This window comes from Manacus candei, unplaced genomic scaffold, assembly GCF_025592945.1.
Source record: "Manacus candei isolate 608988 ecotype Guabito, Panama unplaced genomic scaffold, ASM2559294v1 h1tg000028l, whole genome shotgun sequence".
NCBI lineage: Eukaryota > Metazoa > Chordata > Aves > Passeriformes > Pipridae > Manacus > Manacus candei.
The window spans coordinates 13,061,166-13,083,045 of record NW_026138076.1 but is presented as its reverse complement, the minus strand read 5'-3'; the positions used below and the strand labels follow the sequence as shown (position 1 = coordinate 13,083,045).

Genomic DNA, 21,880 nt, shown 5'->3' with positions numbered 1-21,880 from the left:
CAGACTGGTGGTTTTGTTGCAAAATTTTTCCTGGAATGTGAATATTTAGTCTGTTCAATTCTGTATTCTGTTTTGTTTAGGCATCATAGTTCTCTTCCACATGCTTATAATCTGAGCAAAAATCATGCACATTGAGCAAAATTCTGTTCATAGGTTTCTAGTAATTTCATTTTTATTGTCCTGAATTGAAAGAGTGGTGATCACAATTTACTTCTGAGGCATCCTAATCCCATTATTAATTTTATACCATTATGCATTAGATGATGATGACTTGTTGGTTGTCTTTGTCTTTAATAAGATAGTGATAGTGAAAGCAGGATGAATTCTTACATACATACAGGGAAAATTTGCATACACGTGGAATTAAGAACCCTGAAGTTTGATGCATTCACTTTAAAGTAGTAGCTTTGCCTAAAGCTACCGGTACAGCTATCTGGTTAACTTTTGAATGGGATGACTCTTTGATCCTCGATTAAAAAGTTACTTCAAAACAAAAACCCACTAAAGTCCTTCAAAGGAAGTTTTTAGAGTCTTCTAAATATGTGCCTAGAGTAAAAGTTCTAGTGCCAATGGGGATGTGCTTTTGAAGTGACTACTGAGCATCCCAGATGCTCTGCTGTGCTTTTCTTTGCTTCCTGTCCTAGAATTACAGAATGGTTTGGGTTGGAAGGGACCATATAGTTCCAACCTGCCTGCCATGGAAGGAGCACTTTACATTAGACTAAGTTGCTCAAAAGTCCCGTTCATCTTGGCCTTCAACACTTCAGGGATGGAGTATCCACAACTGTCATGGACAACCTCTTCTGGTGCCTCACCACCCTCACAGTAAAGAATTTCTTCCTAATAATCAATCTAAATCTGCCCTCCTTCAGTTTAAAGCCGTTACTCCTTGTCCTGTCACTACATGTTGTGTAAAAAGTCCCTCTTTTGTAGGCCCCCTGTAGGTACTGAAAGGCTGCTGTTAGGTCTCCCTGGAGCCTGCTCTTCTCCAGACTGAACAAGTCCAACTCTGTCAACCTGTCTGCATAGGAGAGGTGCTCCAGCCCTCTAAACATCTTTGCAGCTTACTCCAGCAGTCCGTGTCTCTCTTATGTCGCAGGCTCCAAGCTGGACTCAGTACTCCAGGTGGGGTCTCACAAGAGCAGAGCAGAAGGGCAGAATCTCTTCCCTTGAGCTGCTGGCTACACTTTCGATGCAGCCCAGGACATGATTGGCTTTCTGGGCTGCAAGTGCACATTGCCAGGTCATGTCAAGTTTCTTGTTCACCAAGAACCACAAGTCCTCCTCAAGGAAGCTCTCAATCTCTACAGCTTGCACTTTTGCTCGGAATTGCCCCAACCCACGTGCAGGACGTTGCACTTGGCTTGTTGAACTTCATGAGGCTCACACAGGCCCATCTCTCAAGCTGATATTTTTGTCCAGTTTGTTGACTTCACCACAGAGCTTGGTGTCATTGGCAAACTTGCTGAGTGTGCACTCAGCACTTGGAGGAAGTTTGCAATGTCATGAAACTGTCAGAGCTCACTCCTTTTGGAAGAAGCTTAATCCAAAGATGCACAATAGGTGTGTGTCTCGTGTCCCACCTGCTAATGGGCATGCAGTCTGCAGGAGCAGGCAGAGTTTGTTTAAGCCCTAGCCTAAAATTCTCACTGGGTATTTGACTTCAAGCAATTCTACTCTATAATAGTTTTCTTCCTGTAATAAAAGCTTTTCTCAAAAGCCACATATCAGCATGGAGCTAAGATTATGCTTTATTCTGTGAGAGAACTCTTGGTCTGATCACTGCAATCTGTCAAGAGTTGATTATAGCTGGGGAGACATCTGTGAGTCATTCATTTCTTTGGCAAAATTAGATTTAGTTTCCATTAAGGAGTGACTTAAATTGTGAATTGTAGAGATTATGATAAAAGGAATTTCTTCTTATTTGTAGGACTATTACTTGTAAACTGCAGAACCTGAAATTTGAATCTGTTTCCAAAGTGGACAGCTTTAATTGCTTTTCCAAAAATGAATGTGCAGGCAGAGTTCCAGCTGTCTAGACATGCACCTTTTTGTTCAGAGATAAGAATTCTCTTTCTAGGCCTCTGCTTTTCCCAATTAATTTAAAATACATCGTTTGTCAGAAGAAATGAAGTATCAAAACCTGTTATATTTGATGTTTCTTTTTTTAATCCACTTGTATTTTTGGCTTCTGGAGTCAGATCAGTGTTCTAGGAACCTTATGTTCTCTGTCACTATTTTTTTCAATATATATAATTTTTATTTTAAGCATTTAACCCTCTTGCTCATTGAAACTAGGCAAGGAGAATCTTTGAGGTGGAAGAAAATAGGTCTGGAAAATATTCTGAGTACTTGAAGCTTTTTCCCGTATGAATTCAGGGATGACCTATAATATCTGGCATCCAAGAAATCTTACCTTATCTGACTGGTTACTCTAAGCTCAAGAATGGTTCATTCCCTCATACAGGAAATCAAAGAAAAGTAGCAGGAAGCCTGCATTGATAAACAAGGAGCTTCTGATTCAACTCAAAACAGAGAAAGGTGGAAGCAGGACAGGTGACACTGTCTGACGTGGATTAAGGGCCTGGGTTAAGAAAGCTAAAGTCTCTCTGAAGTTGAACCTGTTGAGGGACAAGAAAAGATTCTACAGGGACTTCAGGAGCAAAGAAATATCAGAGAAAATGTGAGACCACTGCTAAATGGGAGCAGGAGACTTATTTACAAAGGACATGGAAAAGGCCAAGCTACTCAATGCCTTCTTTGCTTTGGTTTTTACTCTTAGGATTTGCCTTCAGGGATCCCAGGTCCCTGACATGCTTAGCAAAGTCTGGAATAAGGAAGATTTATCCTTGGTGGAGGGAGGATCAGGTTAGGAATGTATAAAAAAATTGGGCATAAAGAAATTCAGGGGACCTGATAGGATACACCCTCAAGTGTTGAGGGAGCTGACTGATGTCACTGCAAGGCCACTCTTGTTATCTTTGAAAGGTCATTATCATAAGGGTAACTCCCTGACAAGTGAAAGAGATGTCATTCCTACCTTCAAGAAGGGCAAGGAGGACACAGGGAATTGCAGGCTGGTCAACCTCACTTTGATGCCTGGGAAGGTGAAGAAACAGATAATAATAGAAATGATTTCCAAATATAGAATGGATAAGAAGGTGATTGGAAGTAGTCAGCCTGGATTTATAAAGGGGAAATAATTTCTGACCAGCTTGCTGTATTTTACCCTCCTTTGGGCATATGTATTGGATTAGATGATTACACAGATCCCTTCCAATGCTTTCTCTTGTGTCATACGAGAGCACACTTAATGTAGATGGTACTGGGTCCTTATGATGGAAATAGATGAGGCATGAGTAGGGGTGTTCTGTGCCCACAGGGTTACGGGGTGCTTATTAGTCACCCAGTGGAGACCAAGTGGGTACTTTATGTTGTATAGCACGGGCTGGAAGACGTACTCCACCTGGCAGGTAGTATGATTTTACAGTAGTTTCATTTAATAGTTCCAAGTAAAATTTCCTAGCTTATAAGTATTAGTGCTTAAGAAAGCTTATATTTAATTGTGTTGGCTCAAAGTTCTTGAGTGGCAGTACTTGTTTAGCTCTATAAAACTCCTTTGTAGTCATTCAGAAAAACAAGTGAAGGGCTAGCTAAGTCAGCTGGCAATGTGGGTCACAGTCCAGTGTTCTCTGACCAGGTTCTTCTAGATATTCTACATGAGGAAAGCTTAATGCTGTAGAACCAAACTTACTCAGTTGAAGATATTTGTTGCTATGTGGGATTTTGATTTAGAAAAGTAATGGAGCAACACACTGAAATCACAACACAAACAAAATATAGGAATTGTATATACAGTTGAATCACAATACAAACATCATTCCCTTTACCATTCTCTATAGCTTGCTCACCACTGCAGTGCTGGGTGATCCCAGCTGCTAGAAGGACCACATGGATTGAAGCCAGCTCAAGCCTATTTGCTCTCCTCTAAGTTGCTTTTTCTGGGTGTTCAGGTTTTATACTCTATGTCATGCTGAGCCATGTTCACACACCCCCATATTGGTGTGGCTGACTCGGGAATATACTACTTTCTACTGATTATTTTAGGGAAGATCTATTTGCAACCAGCTGACCCCTTCAACTGATACAGCTGTTTGTTTACAGCAAAGGCCATCTATGGCCACCTTGGTGTGAGATCAGTTCAGCTTCTTTGGTGACAGCTGTAGTCACTTCCTACATTCTTTTCTGAGCTTCACACACACGTCTGTCTACTCTGAGCCTTCTTCCACTGAAGATGTTCAATGATCACTCACAGAACAAAAGTGTGGCTTTGTAAGGCCAGATGTTGCTGGTTTTTTGGGTTTTGAAGAAAGGGAAAACCCAACAAACTTACGCTGCTGTGTCTTTACTTTGGCTTCCCAGTGGTTTATCTTGTTCTGACATGTTTTGGGGTTTTTTCCCCCCATTTTCTCAAGTGTCATTTTTACTTGAGAACATGTGTTTCTGTGACCTCTGATTTAAACTCCCAATTGTTTTTTCAACCTTGAATAACTCACCAGAGTGCACTGGAAGGAAGAAAACACTTCTGGTACTGAATCAGTTTTTAGAACTTCCTTGGAAGTTTAATATTCACATTATGTCAATGGATTTAGGGTGGTGTGGGTTCATTGCAGTTTATTAACTTGTAAGATAATTATTCTAAGAAGTGAATTTTTAAATAAAACAGACTTACAAAGATACTGATTTAACAACACCAACTCAGTGATGGCAAAGAAAGCTAAAAGCCTCCAGTAGAATTCTGGATATTTCTCTGACTACCACAAATTGTTGAGTTTGAACAAAATCTCCCAAATAATAAACTTTTCTATTCATACCATGAAGTTATTTTTCTGGTATATCTGATCTTTAGTGTGCTGTGGTTGGTTAACAGATTATTTTGGTATTTATTTCCCTCTTCCGTGACTAGGTTACACAGGTAGTGAAACGAGGATGACTCTCCTGCATTATTTTAACAGTCTTGAGTTGGGAATGAAATGTGCCCATTGATGTCAGCTGGTTTCTGCAGAGGCTGGTGTGGTCCTTCTTCTGCCAGCACAGATGAGATATTATTTTCTGCCTCTACTGAAGTGGGAGAGTTGTCTTGCCCAAGTGTGCTCTTTCTGCGCTCATAAGACACTTGCCTCAATTCACTCTGTTGGATAATGTGAGGGAGAGAGGGGAGTGGAAGCCTTCCCTTCTCCATGCACCAGGCAGAAGTTGGCAACAGATGAATTTTTTGAGCTGCATTATAGAGAACATACTTTATGTTTTGTAGAACAGCAAATCAGAGCTGGGTTACATTTGACAATATCCTTCCTTTACCTTTCATAATAGCTGAGCTTGGCAAGCTGTTTTCCTTCATTCTTGTCTGTCTGCATGGAGTGTAGCTGTAGTATCTATGATAGTGTTTTATATGAAGATTGATTGCTAGTGTGCTTATACCATCACTAAGCTATTTTTTTCTATTGCATCTGTTTGAGCTACTGGCCAGCCATATCTCTGGTATGAAAGAGAAAATAACTGGAAGTAAGCTTTTGTTGCTCAGACAAACAGTTTGTGTGTTGTGTATTTTTTCTTTATAACTAGAGCCCCTTAAGTGAACTGAAAATTATTCTGTTTTCAGGGAAAAGAAAAAAAAAAAGGAAAGTGACTTCATAAAGTGATGACTGTCAGTAAGTGTTGGGTCTGTTCCAGTTATGCCAATCAGTTAAACTGTGAGCATGCAGGAGGTGGGAAAGGGGAGATGGCTCATGGCACACTCTTCCAACTGCTGCACTCAAACTGTTGGGACCATCTGCTTGAGATTAGAGTGATCTAGGATGAAGCATGTAATCAATCCACCTCCCCCCCCCCCCCAGTACTGGATTTCAGGATGACCAAGTTGCTATATTTCAGTGATGCGTGCCAACTTGGAGAAATGAAGGAATTATCTATCTAGAATCAACTTGGGGAGGGAGAGGAATAAAGAGACTGTAAATATTTTTATATTTCAAATTAAAGACTTTCAATCTGGACTTCTATGGAAGGAAAGAAGAGAGAGAGCAGAATGATAAAAAAATTAGAAAGGGAACAACTGAAAAATTGCAGAGAGGAAATGGCAGGGCATTCCTTAGATGCCACTTGCTCAAAATTTCACCTCAGAAGGCTGCTGCTTTTCCCATATTATTACCAGGTCACTGATGAGCTCTAAGAGAAGTAGCAACAGAGACACCCCACCACCCATACAGCATAGCAGCACATTCTTTTATTTATTTTTGGTTTTGTTTGCATATGATTCAATACCAGTATTTATGGAAGGGTTTTAAAAATGGGATGAGCTTAAACCATATACCACAGGTTATGTCTGAACTGGAAGAGGTGAAAACTGCTTACATAACTGCTCCTGCATTTTTAGAGGCCCCTGAGCAAACAGTCTCCATCCTCTCAGCATCAGAGGTGGAGCCAACACTTTCCTAGGGAAGACTTAGCAAAAAAGAGTGGAAAGTCGCGCAGATTAGAATCTGGCATGGGAGGGACTGGAGAGCTCTCATGAAGCAAAGCTGCTTGTGGGCAGCAATCCTGGCGAGTAACATTACTCCCTTTCTTGCACCACCTCACTTCTATAAAGTTAGGTGGGTTTAAGAACCCTCTCTTCTTTTGAGACAAAATTCTACCTTTTTGACCTTTACAGTATCCAAAAGAGTGCAGCTGTCTGCTCTGCCATCATGGAGTGTTTCACCCATAGAAGACCATAAAGGAATTGGTTCCTTCTCAACCTCTTTCAGTGTTGGTGCTTTCTGAGGTGCTAGAGATTTCACAATTAAACTGGGGAAAGGAAACTTACCTATGAAGTCCAAGATTGCTGGTGAAAGGGTGCTGAGTGACATTTACTGCAACTATGTTGTTAATGAAGGCATAGCAGAGATGTGTTCTGCTGTTCAGGTACACCATAAGTAAAACTGAAGGAAGTGTGTCAATGACTCCTACGTACATGATGTGCTGAACAAGAAGCATTTATTTATGTGAGCAATACGTTAACAAGTAGCAAAGTTATACACTAAATTTATGTAGAAATATATTTCCCCCACCTCCAGGACACCAGTCAACTGAATCAGGGCAAGACCTCTCCAAATAATTATTAAAACCAGCTATAGCATTCCATGCATTAAAACAAACTTGTTTACTGAACCATTCTGGAGTTTCCTTCACTGGAGATACTCAAGAACCACTATGGCAAACCTGTGCAATGTAGTCTAAGACCCTGCTTAAGCACAGAGGTTGGACCAGAAGACCCCATTCATGGTCCCTTTCAACCTTAACCAATTCTGTGATTCTGTGTTTCATTCATTTACCTTTAGTCTGCTAAAGAACTTTCAGTCTGCAATGTAAACCGGACAATGTTTTTTCTCTCAAGTTGAAGAATTCAATTGCATAGCACCAGCTGTGTCTAATTGCTCAATGAGAGGAGCTCACCAACACTGTGTTCCATTTTCTTAATAAAAATTACTCTCTGTGAAGACTTTGAGCACTCCATCACCAGTCCATCAACTGACACAGAGTATGGTGTGGACCACTTCTGGTGCAGAATTGTTTTGGATTTGTTCTAACCTACAAATTAAAGAAGCTTCTTATGCATGTAGGGAGCTATGATTTATACCACTGTTTACATATATACAAAATAAATTTAACTCTTGTCATTAGGGATTCAGGCCCATCTGAGGATTCTGTAGAACTTGTCCAATTTCCACTAAAGCTTGAAACGCAGTCCTACTACTAGACAAGTCACAGATATCAGGGATATTATTTTCTTTTTAGCAAAAAAGTAGACTAGTAACTGTATAGTAGGTAAAAAGCAGTCCTTAAAAAAAATATACAGAAATTACACAAAAGGCTGTAGTAAAGTGCCTAGCAAGAATATAAAGGACAGGAGAATCAGTGTAAGCAGACAAAATAACATTGCATCCTTGCTCCCCTGACCTCTTCACAAATTCTCCTGTGTGCATTTTAACACTGACAATGCTCAATATGTCATAAAGAGCATTTTCACTTTGTTATAGAAAGTATTAGAGAGCTTAAAGCCAAGAACATAGTCATATCATCAGAAATTACACTTCGGAGCATGATTAGCTCACTTTTGTCCATATCTACACAGACAGGAACCCTCAAAAGCCTGCTGACAGTGCTCTTCATGGAGACAACTCATACCCATCCAGAGAGCAGATATGGCGACAACCCTCTGGCTCAGATCTGCTCAATGTTTACCTCTGAGCTATCATCCTTTCTCTTTCCACTTCTCCTCCCTTCATCAACATCTGTTTCCCATGCCTCCATCAGTTTTCCACTAGGGGGACAGCCTCTGGCTGCATGGAAGCTGCAGATTACTTAGGGCTATTGTGCTTTCCAAGTGTGACTTCTGAGACACGGAGAAGCCAGGCATTTCTTGATCCCTTATCCCTGGTCTTTCTCTACACTGATCCCCAGCCTTACTGAGAGCTCTCAGAGAGACTGACCTCTGTATTAGAGAGATCCATTTCCTTGATGTGTTTTGCTGGGGAAGAAATCTTTCGTCTTTACATAAAAATATGGAGCAAGTTACACTGAAGCTGAATTTCAACTCTTTACTCGGTATTTTTAAATGCATGCTCCGTGACAAACCACCCTGTGACTAACTGCGTAAAAAACAAGACTCTACAGATATAGAGAACCTGAAGTGTTAAAAAATATATTCTCCCTCTTCCCCCTTATCCCTTAACAAGTTCACCTTTAAACAAACATAAATACGAGGTAAGCTGACAGAACAATACTGAATAAATAGCTGCAAAAAATCTTTTGGTTGCTAGACCTCTGCAGGCATCATGTAAACTGTATGCTACCTTCATGCTAGTTCAGAAAAAGTGTTCTACATCAAGGGATCCACATTCTGGCACTTCTGGCAAGAAACAGATGTTTTCAGGCTGGTAAAATATTGAGATTAAAAAAAAAAAAGTAAAATAAATACATTTTTCCTCACTAGAAAAAAAAAGCCACATTTGTGCTCCACTAGCTATCACTACAGTTGTAAACCCAAGAAAGAAAAATTTTAAAGTTACCTGCCTGTAGAAGAGTTAATGATAGTATTCTTTGCTTTAAGAATTATGTCACTTAGTCCTGCTGCCAGTTTTCTAAACAAACAACTGGCATCTTTACACTGTGAACCAACCTGCTAAGAGACTCAGGTTTGACAACAGAAGCACTTTTCTGTTTCAACTGAGCTGAGCTTAGTCTGAGAGGTTTTCACTTTTTTTTTTGAATAGTCCTTTTATCTAGCCACCTAGAAAGCATAACTAAGTTTCTCCTAAAGTTGTTTTCAGAATAACAATTTGCATTTAAATGTAAACACTCATACTATAAATGTAGTGTATACAAAAGGCACAAGACAGTTAGATTTGTGTTGCTGAAACTTCCTTGACTTTGAAAACTGATAATGTGTCTTTTATTACCTGGCCAGTAACCTCTGATGCTAAGAAAGCTGCTAGCTCCTAACTTTATTGAAGGGGATTTCCTACGTGCAGCAGCTTGGCTTTTTGGTATTGCAATCAAAAGTCTGTTGTCCTGTAAATGCAAATATCACAAGTCATTGTGATAAGTCTCCTTGATTGTACATGATATCCATTAAATTATACAGTAAGAAAGGCAGTGTCTTGAAGAAAAAGAAAAAAGAAATCTGACACAAATATCGATAATAAGAAACTAGAAGCTTGAAAGACAGAGGCCCTCAGGAACACAGGTTGGTAAAAAGCCTTTTGAAATAAAGTTCAGTGCCAACATTCACTTCCCAAAGCAGTTAAGAGCTCCAAATGGGACAATAAAATCCCCATTTCATAGCACTATCCTGTGCAGCTCCCATCAAAATCCCCAGCTGGCTAGTTTCATTTATGTACTACCCATCTGAATACAGGCTTTTTATCACAGCACTGAGCAATGACCCACTGTAGCATTCAATTAACAAAGAATTTTTTTCCCCTCTATAACTTCTCAAACTATTGGTAGTGCAGATCTGAGGGGAAACGGAGCTTTTGCAATAATGTTTTCCAAAAAAATGTTCCAAAAATAGACATTTCACTTGGGTCTTCTTATCTTCAAAAACTGCTTATCAAACACTCAAAAGAAAATACAGTCCACCAAGCCACTAAATTATTCATAATCCACACTGGGTGTTCTCCCAATTCATAAGGAATTCATAAGGGCAGTAGTGCAAAAATTTGATTTTAAAGTCAACTACTTACAACAATTTGAATTAAAAAGTGAAACCAAGGCAAGAACATGGACTGATAAGTAAGAAGGTCACATTTTTCTTGTGCTGAATATCAAAGTAAAACCAGCCATTTGTAAACTCAGCCTCCTATTTTTTTCATTTCCTAATATTCACTCATCCTTCACCACTCAAACACAGTAATTTTAAGTTGAAAAATTCTTTGTCTGGTTCAGAAGTAGTATGTCTAGTTTTGTATTTCAAGCACTGACACAGAGACAGTTAATCATCTGTTGGTTTGTTTTCTGAGCACATCCATACAGGAGCAGACAGGAACAGCTGACCAACAGGGCTGAATTTGGAAGAATCCATCTTCCTTCCAATGACGGCTTGTTCTTAAACTGGAACAAAACATTAATTACAAAATACATTATTACAATCAAAGAACACTTAAAAATTAAGTTATTGCTACAGGTATCATCAACTTGAAGGGGAAAGTGACCAACAAGCATGAAAATTATGAAGAGGAACACCGTAAGACTGTTCACAGTTGTGTTACTCATGTTATGTTATTAATCTACTTCAGGATGACAGTGATTAAGTACTGACTACACAGCAAGCAGGCCACCAGTTTATAAAGTGAAGTGAGCTATTTTTACAGTATTTCCAGGTAACAGCATCATTAAAGAACAATTCTCTATTACATTACCGTAAACCACATCTGGCATTCTCAGTAATTAGTCCTCTAATGAACTATGAAGGATTATAGAACACAGGTTATTGAACAAATCCTTAGTTGGGACAGAAATTCTAACTCTAACACACTGGCGGGGCTGTGGGCTGTATTTTTCATGTCAAAGATGAAATTACTTGGTTTTTTGTGGTGACTTCAGCAGCTCTATTCTGTTCACTCACTAGGAACAAATATAACTCAAATACTGACAATAAAGCAATGAAGTTAAATGCAAAGTAGTTAAAAAAATTTGTTATATAAGGGCTCTTATTCCAGCAACTGTAAGTCATATATATATACAAATTGGCTTTTTTATTACTTTTCCATTAAAGTCTTTTAAGTGCCAAATAGAACCAAACCATGCCAAAGAATTAGCAGTCCTTAAGATATTACCCTTCTGAAATGTGCAGGAGCCCCTTTATGTGGTTTTACACTTACTCTTTGGAACATAACCTCCACCAAAAGTGGTACCTCTTTTAAAAGCCTCATTTCATAATGGATGCTCACAAAAAGAAAAAACAAAAAAGCTCCAAACAAACAAACAAAGCCCACAAACCCCAGGAGTGAGTTAATCAGACTGCAAACATATATCTAATGATTACTTTCTCAGACTGGACTAAAAGAAAAAAAACAATTAAAAAAGAGATGAGTTGTTTATCAAGCTGAACAGCAGGGAAAACCCCCCCACTATTAACATCTCCAGAACAGTCACAGACCATGTCTGATATTCAGAATAATCTGAATGACTGAGTTCCAGTAAAATGTACAACTCTTCAAAGAAAGATTAAAGTTTAAAAGCTATAACTTAAGTAAATAAAAGTGTTAGGACTTTAGAAAGTAGAACTCCAACCCAATAAAACTAGTTGCAATTAATGGTATTTCTGTAACATAATCCAAAAATCTGTTTCTTTAAAGTCTGTCTCCAATGTTTTACTCTTGATCAGTGATGACACGTAAGACATCAAACTAACTGAAGTTGAGTAATTTATTCTTTCCCAGTAGCTGCTCTTTTGTTAAAAAAAAAGATGGATTAAACAAGGCAGAAATAAAGCATTTTCCATTTTGAACAAAGGTTTAGAAATTAGGTTTTTATATTCTATTCAAATAACATACACAAAGCAGTCAAAATTGCAGACACCGTCTTAAATTTCCTTTGCTCGTCTCTTTAACTTTGCTCATCTGACACCCACATTTTCAACACTTCTAACACTTCACATCATCATCAAGTTTGCAGATGTACCTATATCTGGAACTGTCTTCATCACTGAACACAAAACCAGAATGTAAGGGTCAAGAATTTTTTTAGTTTCTCTTATGAATCAAACTGAACTTTCTGGTACAAGCTATGGTATGTGCCATATATTGCCATATATGCAATACCATCTATTGGCATGTGCACACCTACCATTTTTATAATCTGCTTTGACAGTGCAATACCATTTCTGATGGATCTAGTAACAATCACTGCAGTTCCCTGATGGCTTTCTATGCCTTCCACTTTCTCCATGAGGTACCATGACAGCATGTCCAGGAGTCATGTCGCACACAAATGCAGCATATCCACTCAAGACACTTTTTCAGGATGACTGGAAAGGTTACTTCCAACAGTAGAGACAGAACTGACCTTGCTGTCATACCAACTATTGCTCCATACCAACTATTTGGTATACAGAAACTCTTAGGGTTAGGGTCAAATTTTTTATACAGTTTTAAATACAAAATAGTTTAATTCTAGAAGCTTTGGTGGACTTAGCAATATTCAAATACCAAACTGAATATGATGATTGATCGTGTTCATTCCCCAAAACCCAATTATTAAGGTCTCCTTATGTACCCAACAGAATCTACTAGCTGCTTCTCAAACCTGCTTTCTGGGAACTCTATGTTGCAAGATATCAATGCAAGAAATCAAAAAAATCTCAGCTGTTTTTGACAATTGCTGATTAAATGTTCAGGAAGTCATACAAACACTTTTTGTCTTCAGTAGGCAGCACATTTTTACTATCAGAAAGGATCCAGCTCAGTACCTGACACAGAACAAGACATGAATAGCTTATATATTAGATTAAATCCTTTTTCCTTCATCATTTGATAGACCTTTACCTGCATTACCATACCAAGCTGTGATCTTGGCATTCATTGTTAAGAACTAACTTAATTTTCAAACTCAGCTTTACAAATATGGGCTGAAAAGTTTGAATAGCCACAATTTCATTGTCTTTCTAAAGAAAGGGAATAATAAGATATTGGAACATTACCTAAAACTAATAGGTATAAAGATTGAACTATTTTGCAAATATGATACACCAAGAAATAGGAGGTTTAGTTTAAAACTATGAATTCATGTGCTACTACTCATGGTAAAAAAATTAATTGAAGAAAAGAAAACATATAGGAATTGTTTTAGTAATTTTCTTTTGTGCGTTCCTCAAGTGACAAGGAATCATGGAATAACATATTAAGTACAGAGAATATTAACATACCTTTTCCTTACATATTCAGATGCTTCTTTTAAGAGAAATTAGGTTTCATTTTCCATGGTTAATGCAGGATTGTTCATACCTTTAAAGACAAAGAATGGTACTTCCACAAGAAAAGGTGTCATGTCTACTTCAGCAAATAATACAACCTTTAATTAACAATCATTTTAATGCCACTACACTATTACCAAGTCTATTCTTGTCCTGTGTCTATCACACAGCTTTTCACTAGTTGCAACTAGGTGTTATCATACTCTTTTATAAGCAATTTCTTGGCAAAAGTACTATCAGGCTTAGCTTAAAAGATAATTAGCACCTGCTGGTGTCAGTGTCCTCAGTACCTCAGTCAGATTTAACTAGGAAGGGCACAGCAGCTTTGACACATGGAACTTCCTATAAGCATGCATTTAGAAGAAGCTTCATGAATTTTGGTTCATGAATACAAATCGAGTGACCTTCCAAAACTAGTTTATACAACACGAATCATTGCAGCATAAATCAATTCCTTACCAACTTTGCCCTTTTCAGCCTTTACACTAGTTTCTGACCAAGAAGGTGTATCCGTAAGTAGGTGGCTCTGGGAATCACGCAGTGGCTTTGCAGGAAACAGATGGTTCTCACTGTAGTGCCAATAAAAAGAGCATTAGTGAACTGCAGTAATTTTTCATTATCTTACCACACATTACAAACACTTCGTCATATGCAGTACTTTTCCTACCTTACCTTGTTGCTTTTCTGATGAATCACTACTCTTTTATCATTACACATATTACAGTGCAGTTGTCACAGATGCAAGTGCAATCTAAAAAGCAACTCCCTAGCACAGAACAGGGAAACATTCTGATTTTTAACTTGACAGCTATTATATATTAATACATGTATGTACTTCAGCTCCAAAGGCACTCTTACCTATAATCTTTCCCACTACAACAAGCTTGACATGATAAATAGTGGAGAGAACATCTCAAAAATCTCTTGCCTAACATAAGCTATGGAATGCTGGGGTAAGATAAAACCTCAGTAAGCAGCTAGCTGAAATATAATATATTTCTACTATGAATAAAAGATTGTCAATATGATTCCATTATAATTTCTTAGCCACGTATTCAAATTTACTATACTTTTCACACTTTTCATTACATAAATGTTGCAAAAAAGATATGAAATACTAAGCTATTATATTTATTTAAAAGAGCATCTGCATACTTTTCACACTTTAAAGATGTCATGTTCATTAAGTTTAAGAATTAATAAAATATGTTCTATTATCAGCAGAAACAACACTTAATATTTAGCTTCCTGTGCTTTGGCACAAGTGCCATAAGGGATTCCCTCATGTGAAGCAGCTTTCACCAGACACGAAAAAGCAGGCCTCCCCCAAAAGCTGTGCAAGGTAATGGATTTGTATCATAGGCAGACCAACTAATCAGCTCACATGTATGCAGAACAGAATGCAGTTGATACTGAATGTCAGGGAGGGGTGGAAAACTCAGGTCCTGGGATTCCACTGAACCAAGACAAAGTACATCGGGGGAAAAAAACCCCACCCCATCTCACTTCCATAATGTAAAAATAAATCTGAGAATTAGCTGGTTTGCTTAGCTGTTTAAAATCTGACTTGGATTTATTAACAGGGTACATAAAAGTGGTAAGCAAATGAAGAGTATCTTATACATGGTTCTGTTTATGTGCGCACAAGAAAAAAAAAAATCAACTATTTAGAATGCGTAACAAAAAGCAGATTACTTTTTGGATGTTGAATTAAGACCACCAGGTGTGGAAGCTTGCTCAGGATCCTGATTAACAAGGCAAGTTGGGAAGGAGCAACCATCCCCTAAACTGAAAAATTCAGAATTAGTGTCATACATACAAAAATCCAACAACTTTGAAGAACTTTTTTATTAAAGTATTACTGCATCTTATTTCAAAAACTAACCACCCCCAAATCCTCTGGATCCTGATTATTCAACAGTTTCAAGAAATGAAGCATTAAGAACAGCATACCTTGAAAACACAGGCAGCAACCAGTATTTCTTCTCATCACCAAACACCTGCCTTAGGTTTTTGCTGAAGCCCAAGCTAAAGCCATTCTTGTCTGTTCTGTGACGAAATATGGGAGCTCTGAATACCTCTTAAAAGAAAATGATTAATTAGATTTCTTCACAAGTTACAATGTTTACGTTTCACACCAGTATATAGGCAATTGCACCAATGAGGAAAGGCTGTACTGCCCAAACGACTGAGAAAGCTGAAGTCAGTCCTGCACACTCGCTGTGTGTGCAGAGGAATGAATTCCAATGGCTCAGGAAGGGTGGAAGTCTCCTTCACTCTCCTCCCTAATCAAGGCAAGGGAGAGTGAGGAACTCACTTTTTAAGAAGGCATGATAGGTTTATATGAAGATTGCAGCATGTGACTGTACCACAGAGAGCGTTCAAGAAAGAAAAACCTAAACGAAGGGTTTAAGACAGAAAGAGCAATGGAAAAGCAGAAAAGCTTAACCTACTTTAGTAGTAAGACTAGCCTTTCACACCCTGGGGTATGAAAATATTGTGTGTTTTTACAGCTGCATAAAGAAACGACTTTGCTCACAGACCCAGATTATTTCCCATGGAAATGCAAACTAAATTTCTGGAGAAGAGAGCTAAATATACTTTAAGTGTTGCAAAGTGCCTGAAGCACAAAATTCATTCACTTTCCACTAAGTAACTGATAGCCATTTAATTCCCTTAATTGGCTATATATAGTAGGCAAACTACATACTGATGACCTGACAGTACAGCTCCCAGAAACCATGTCAGAATCCTGCTGAGACTGTCCTTCTGCAGTAAAACCTTAGCTATGAACTGCTGGAAATGACCCTCCACATGCAGTATGCATTAGTTACCATGGGTTTTAAAGAAAGGGGAAGGGAAAACTGGGACACCCTTTCAGATGCCCATGTTAAGCCAGGAAAACACCTCCTAGGATGATTTAATCACAGTCACACTTAAAGCTATCATGGCTTCATTACCAAATTATTGCATGTTGAGGGTTTCACATATTGAGCAATTTCCCAAAGTAAAGTAGGAAGAAGAGACAAACAGATCCCTTTGAGTAGCCTAAGCATGCACAAACCATGTTAATTACCTGTATTGAATTCTGTTAGTTTTGAAAATGAAAAGTTGAATTCAAAGTGTAATGTATAATGGTTACCTCTGAACAATTTTTTTTGCACTAAAATTGTAAGACCAGTTTATAAATAGAATACTTAATTACTGCCATTCATTTAAGCATCTTTAATAAAACTTTTCTCCTTATAACTAGACTGAACAATTTTTTTCCAATACTAATTTCTAAGTCAATGATTTGTCAGAATATTGGAGAAACCCACAAACACTAGAGAAATCTTGACGTAAACAAGCTGTCTTCCATTGATATAGATATCTATTCTCAAAGTTTTTCATTAGTCACCTACATATTAGTAAATCCAAAGAGAACTGGAAAAAACAGATCAATTCACTGGCTTACTCTAATTCAGCTTGTATCAACAGAAAAGCATTTAAAGACTTAGAACTTTAATGGCTATATTGCAAATTGGCATTATTACAGTCCAGGATATAGCACTGAACAGGCACTCAAATCTTCTGCACCTTCTTTTATTTATTAAGATTTGTAATCAGAAACACATGTATTTAAGTGGAGGAAAATCCTGGTTTAAGGCTGATATTCAGTGCAGTTATATATACTGCCATATGGTAGAGGAACAGGCCATCTTCTTTGAGGTTTTAAAAATTAATTCATAACACAGAGTCCTTTCTATGTATCTATAATTATGTGGCAGACAGCTCTCACAACTGTGAAACTGCCTTTAGGATCTCCATTGTTCACTTACTACTAAATAGAGAAGCACTGCCTGTTCTTCTTTAACAGGTCATTCTCTGACAGAACTTTGGTTCTGCAGGGGGTAAGGGTGGGCATGAAGTGCTGGAGACACTGCCCTTACTGAGACACCATATCAGAGGACTATGACCTTTGGGCTGAGAATGCCAAACAACAACCACATGAGCATGCAGTACTGCATCTAACATTTATCAGAAAATCATCTCAATTTTATTTTCAGTTTTTTAGTTTATTCAGTTTCTGTTAACAAGCTGTGGATGGAAAGTAGTGAGAGGAAGAGCATAAGTTTGTTAATAACTCAGCCCTTTGGGACAAGAAGGAAAGAGAATTTCCAGGGAGCAGCAGAACTGGGGAGTCAGGACTGGACAGTGCCAGATCTGGGCAATTTTAACCAGGGTCCAAGGAACCTGTGTAGAATTGTCCACTTTTTCCATTACACCCATACATATAATATACATTTATTAATTATTTTTTGCTGTCAAACACAGAAGCATTAAATCTACTTACCTAATGTGGATTTATTCTTGCTGACAAGCCAACAGTGATACCCAAAGAGAGAAGACAAACTGACAGAAAACATAGCTGCAGCAAAGAATAAAAACATGATGTGGAACTTGGCTTGAGTATCAGGAAGGCCATTCTAAGAATAAAAAAAATGATGCCATTAGAACTGGGGAAATAGCTGTTTAATTTGATTATTAATAATCCTCTATTCAGCAAAATCAAATTGAGCACAGAGACAAATGTACCACACAAGAATATGAATAAATGAATTATACACCTCCAGTGTACAGACAGCCATGCAACTAGGTTGGTGACAGCACCTAAGTTAAAGAAACAAGCCCTTTCTTGAGAAACTATAAATACTGAGAGCAAGAATCTGAAATTTGGATCTAACTTTGAAGTGTTTTTTAGTGAAGCATAATTTGTCTTTACAAAAATTGTGTTGTTTTATTAGCCTTTTCAAAATACTTATAGCATAAATCAACTTCAAAATAATTAAGAAATGAGTGAAATTTCATGACCTGTGATAAGAGAAAAAAAATGAGGGCTGTGGTTATTAGATCTTTTGTACTTTTGTACATGATATTAAGAGATACTAGATTACAATGTAATGCCTTGGAATCACAGAATGCCTTGGCTTGGAAGGGAAAAATGCCAGCAAAACCTCAACTCCGGACATGAGGAGAGCAGACTTCAGGCTGCTCAGGAAATTAGTTAGTAAGGTACTCTGGGAAAATGTTTTTGCAGATGCTGGGGTCCATCAGTGCTGGTCACTTTTTAAATACCACCTCCTAAGGGCACAGGAGCAGGCAATTTCCAAATGCTGGAAGTAAAGCAGGCAAGGCAGAAGGCTGGCTTGGCTGAACAGGGATCTTCTCTCAGAGACGAGGCAAAAAAGGAAGGTGTCTGCCCAGTGGAAACAAGGTCAAGTAAAATGGGAAGAATTCAGAGATGTTGCTTGCCACTGCAGGGAGAAAATGTGTGTGACCAAAGCTCAGCTGGAGTTGAAGCTGCCAGAAATGTGGGTGACAATAAAAAGAGATTTTTCAAATACATTAATGGCAATAGACAGTACAGAAATATCATCAGCCTGTTACAAGATGGGGATGGTCACTTCACAAACAGGGACAGAGACAAGGCAGGGGTGTTTAATACTTTCTTTGCCTCTGTCTTCAACTCAGATGACGGACCAAGGGGGTCTCAGTGCCCTGAGCTGGAGGACCACGACTGTGAGAATGATCAACTCCCAGTTGACCCTGAAATTGTGTGGGATCTGCTGCTCCAGCTGGATACCTACAAATCTGTGGGGCCTGATGGGATTCATCCCAGAATCCTCAAAGAGCTGGCTGATGTCATCACAAAACCTCTCTCGATTTTTTGAGTGGTCTTGGGAATCTGGAGAGGTCCCAGCCAACTGGAAGCTTGGGCAAACCTTGTCCTGATTTTCAAGAAGGGCAAGAAGGAGGATCCTGGAAACTACAGGCCTCTCAGTCTCGCTTCCGTGCCTGGTAAAGTTATGGAGAAGATTATTCTGGGAGGTATTGAAAAACACCTGAAAGACAACGCAGTCATTGGTCACAGCCAGCACAACTTCATGAGGGGAAAGTCCTGTTTATCAAACCTTATTTCCTTCAATGATAAGGTAACCCACCTAGTTGATCAAGGGAAGCCAGTTGATGTCATCTTTTTGGATTTCACTGAAGCTTTTGATACTGTCTCTCACAGGATCCTTCTGGACAAAATGTCCAACACAGCTGGATAAACACATCATGTGGTGGGTGAGCAATTGGCTCACAGGTCGAGCACAGAGGGTGGTAGTGAATGGGGTAACATCAGACTTGTGACCTGTCACTAGTGGAGTTCCACAGGGCTCCATCTTGGGTCCTGTGCTCTTCAACATCTTCATAAATGACTTGGATGCACGACTGGAAGGGATACTAAGCAAGTTTGCAGATGACACAAAACTGGGAGGAGCTGTTGACTCCTTTGAAGACAGGGAGGCCCTGCAGAGAGACCTCGACAAATTAGAGGGCTGGGCAATCACCAGCCATATGAAGCTCAACAAGGCAAAGTGTCGGATTCTGGACATGGGATGGGGCAACCCTGCATGTACATACAGACCGGGGAATGAGATGCTGGAAAGCAGTGCCACAGAAAGGGACCTGGGGGTCCCAGTCGATGGCAAGCTGAATATGAGTCAGCGGTGCCCCGGCAGCCAGGAGGGCCAACCGTGTCCTGGGGGGCATCAGGCAAAGCATCACCAGCCAGTTGAGGGAGGGGATTGTCCTGCTCTGCTCTGCACTGGGGTGGCCTCACCTTGAATGTTGTGTGCAGTTTTGGGCACCACAATATAGGAAAGATATTAAGCTCTTAGAGAGTGTCCAAAGGAGGGCAACTAAGATGGTGAAGGGCTTTGAGGAGAAGCCATATGAGGAGCAGCTGGTCTGTTCAGCCTGGAGAAGAGGAGACTGAGGGGAGACCTCATTGCAGTTTAGAACTTTCTCGTGAGGGGAAGAGGTGGAGCAGACACTGATCTCTTCTCTGTGGTGAGCAGTGACAGGACCCGATGGAATGGTCTGAAATTGTGTCAGGGAAGGTTTAGGTTGGATAATAGAAAAAGGTTCTTCACCCAGAGGGTGGCTGGGTACTGGAACAGGCTCCCCAGGGAAGTGGTCACATCATCAAGTCTGATACAGTTCAAAAAGCATTTGGATGATAGTCTCAGACACATGGTGTAACTCCTGGGGATGGTCCCATGCAGGGCTAAGGGCTGGACTCGATGATCCTTATAGGTCCCTTCAAACTCAGCATATTCTGTGATTCTGTGATCTAGTTCCAAGCCCCCTGCCATGGATAGGGACAGCTTCCACTAGAGCAGGTTGCTCCAAGCCCCATCTGACCTGGCCTTGAACACTTCCAGAAATGGAGCATCCACAATTTCTCTAGGCAAACTCACCATCCTCACAGTAAAGATTTTTTTCCTAATATCTAATCTTAATCTGTCCTCTTTCAGCTTAAAACCATTACCCCTTGTCCTAACACTACATGCCCTTGTAAGAAAGTCCCCCTCCAGCTTTTTTGTAGGCCCCCTTAGAATCTTATACTTCTGGCACAGCAGTAACTTCATACACTTCAAGACAGTATGTAGATTGGGGTACTTACTGTCCAAAACTTGATAAAGTACTGTAAATCTGTTGCAGCAATGAAAAGGCAATACACTAGCGAGTAAGCCAAGAAGAGAAGAAAAAATTTGTAATTGGAGAATCCTACACAGTTGTTCACCCTGATTAAAAAAAAAGTAGAAGTAAAAATGAAATGTCATGAAAGTTATTTTCTTTTGCTTTCATCCAATTTAAATTATTTACTCTAAAAAAAGTTAATATCAGCATGTAAACCAAGTTTTGCATCCTATCTCTGCTGCCCCAAGCTACTGAAATGGATTAAGTTTCAATTCTCAAATTAATGTAAGTAATTCTAACCCAAAGCAAAATAACACCAACACCAGAAAAAGCCCAAAGAACTTTACCAGGTAACACTGCTTGCAACAGCTTACTGAATTAAATTTCCTCTTATCGTATGAAATCTGTTCCCAGCACATCTGATGTAAATGTGATTGCAGTTAGAGCTACTTTTTTAGTTTGCAGGCAAGTATCCATGTTATACCATTAGGCATACTGCATGTCAGCTGGGACAGTAACAAGCCAAGAATCTGAATCTCGACTGAGTTTTGTGAGAATAAAAGCAGTCTCACTTAATCCACATCCTCCTTCATTCATTACACTACATATTAAAACTTCTTAGTGTTATTCTCAAACTTAGGAGCATTCATAGGTAATTCCTAAAAATATTTACATTTACATAAAAAAATGAGAGAAATACTAGTCTTAAATAGACAGAAAACATTTCATATCAGTGACAACATGACAGGAAATAAAAGACATTAGAAATATGCAAATACACATCCAAATGTTAAAATAAATCTCATTTTATCATTTTTGCTTATGGGATCTAAGTTCACCTGTCTCCCATTTGTG

General features: G+C 39.0%; 1 protein-coding gene across 3 annotated transcripts in view; it reads right to left on the bottom strand.

The window, feature by feature from the left end:
* Positions 1–7,015: 7,015 nt before the first annotated feature.
* ZDHHC2 (zinc finger DHHC-type palmitoyltransferase 2) overlaps positions 7,016–21,880 on the bottom strand; it is a 37,700-nt gene continuing 22,835 nt past the window's right edge. For 2 of the 3 annotated variants that reach the window (XM_051790346.1, XM_051790348.1), the window contains exons 7-13: positions 21,009–21,129; positions 17,850–17,982; positions 15,467–15,593; positions 15,209–15,301; positions 13,973–14,082; positions 13,466–13,544; positions 7,016–10,650 (exon numbers count right to left, since the gene is read on the bottom strand). In XM_051790346.1, the coding sequence (XP_051646306.1) occupies positions 13,504–13,544; positions 13,973–14,082; positions 15,209–15,301; positions 15,467–15,593; positions 17,850–17,982; positions 21,009–21,129 (625 nt within the window). In that variant the 3' untranslated portion in view covers positions 7,016–10,650; positions 13,466–13,503. The remainder of the gene's footprint in view (positions 10,651–13,465; positions 13,545–13,972; positions 14,083–15,208; positions 15,302–15,466; positions 15,594–17,849; positions 17,983–21,008; positions 21,130–21,880) is intronic. The other variant, XM_051790347.1, reaches the window with a different exon arrangement.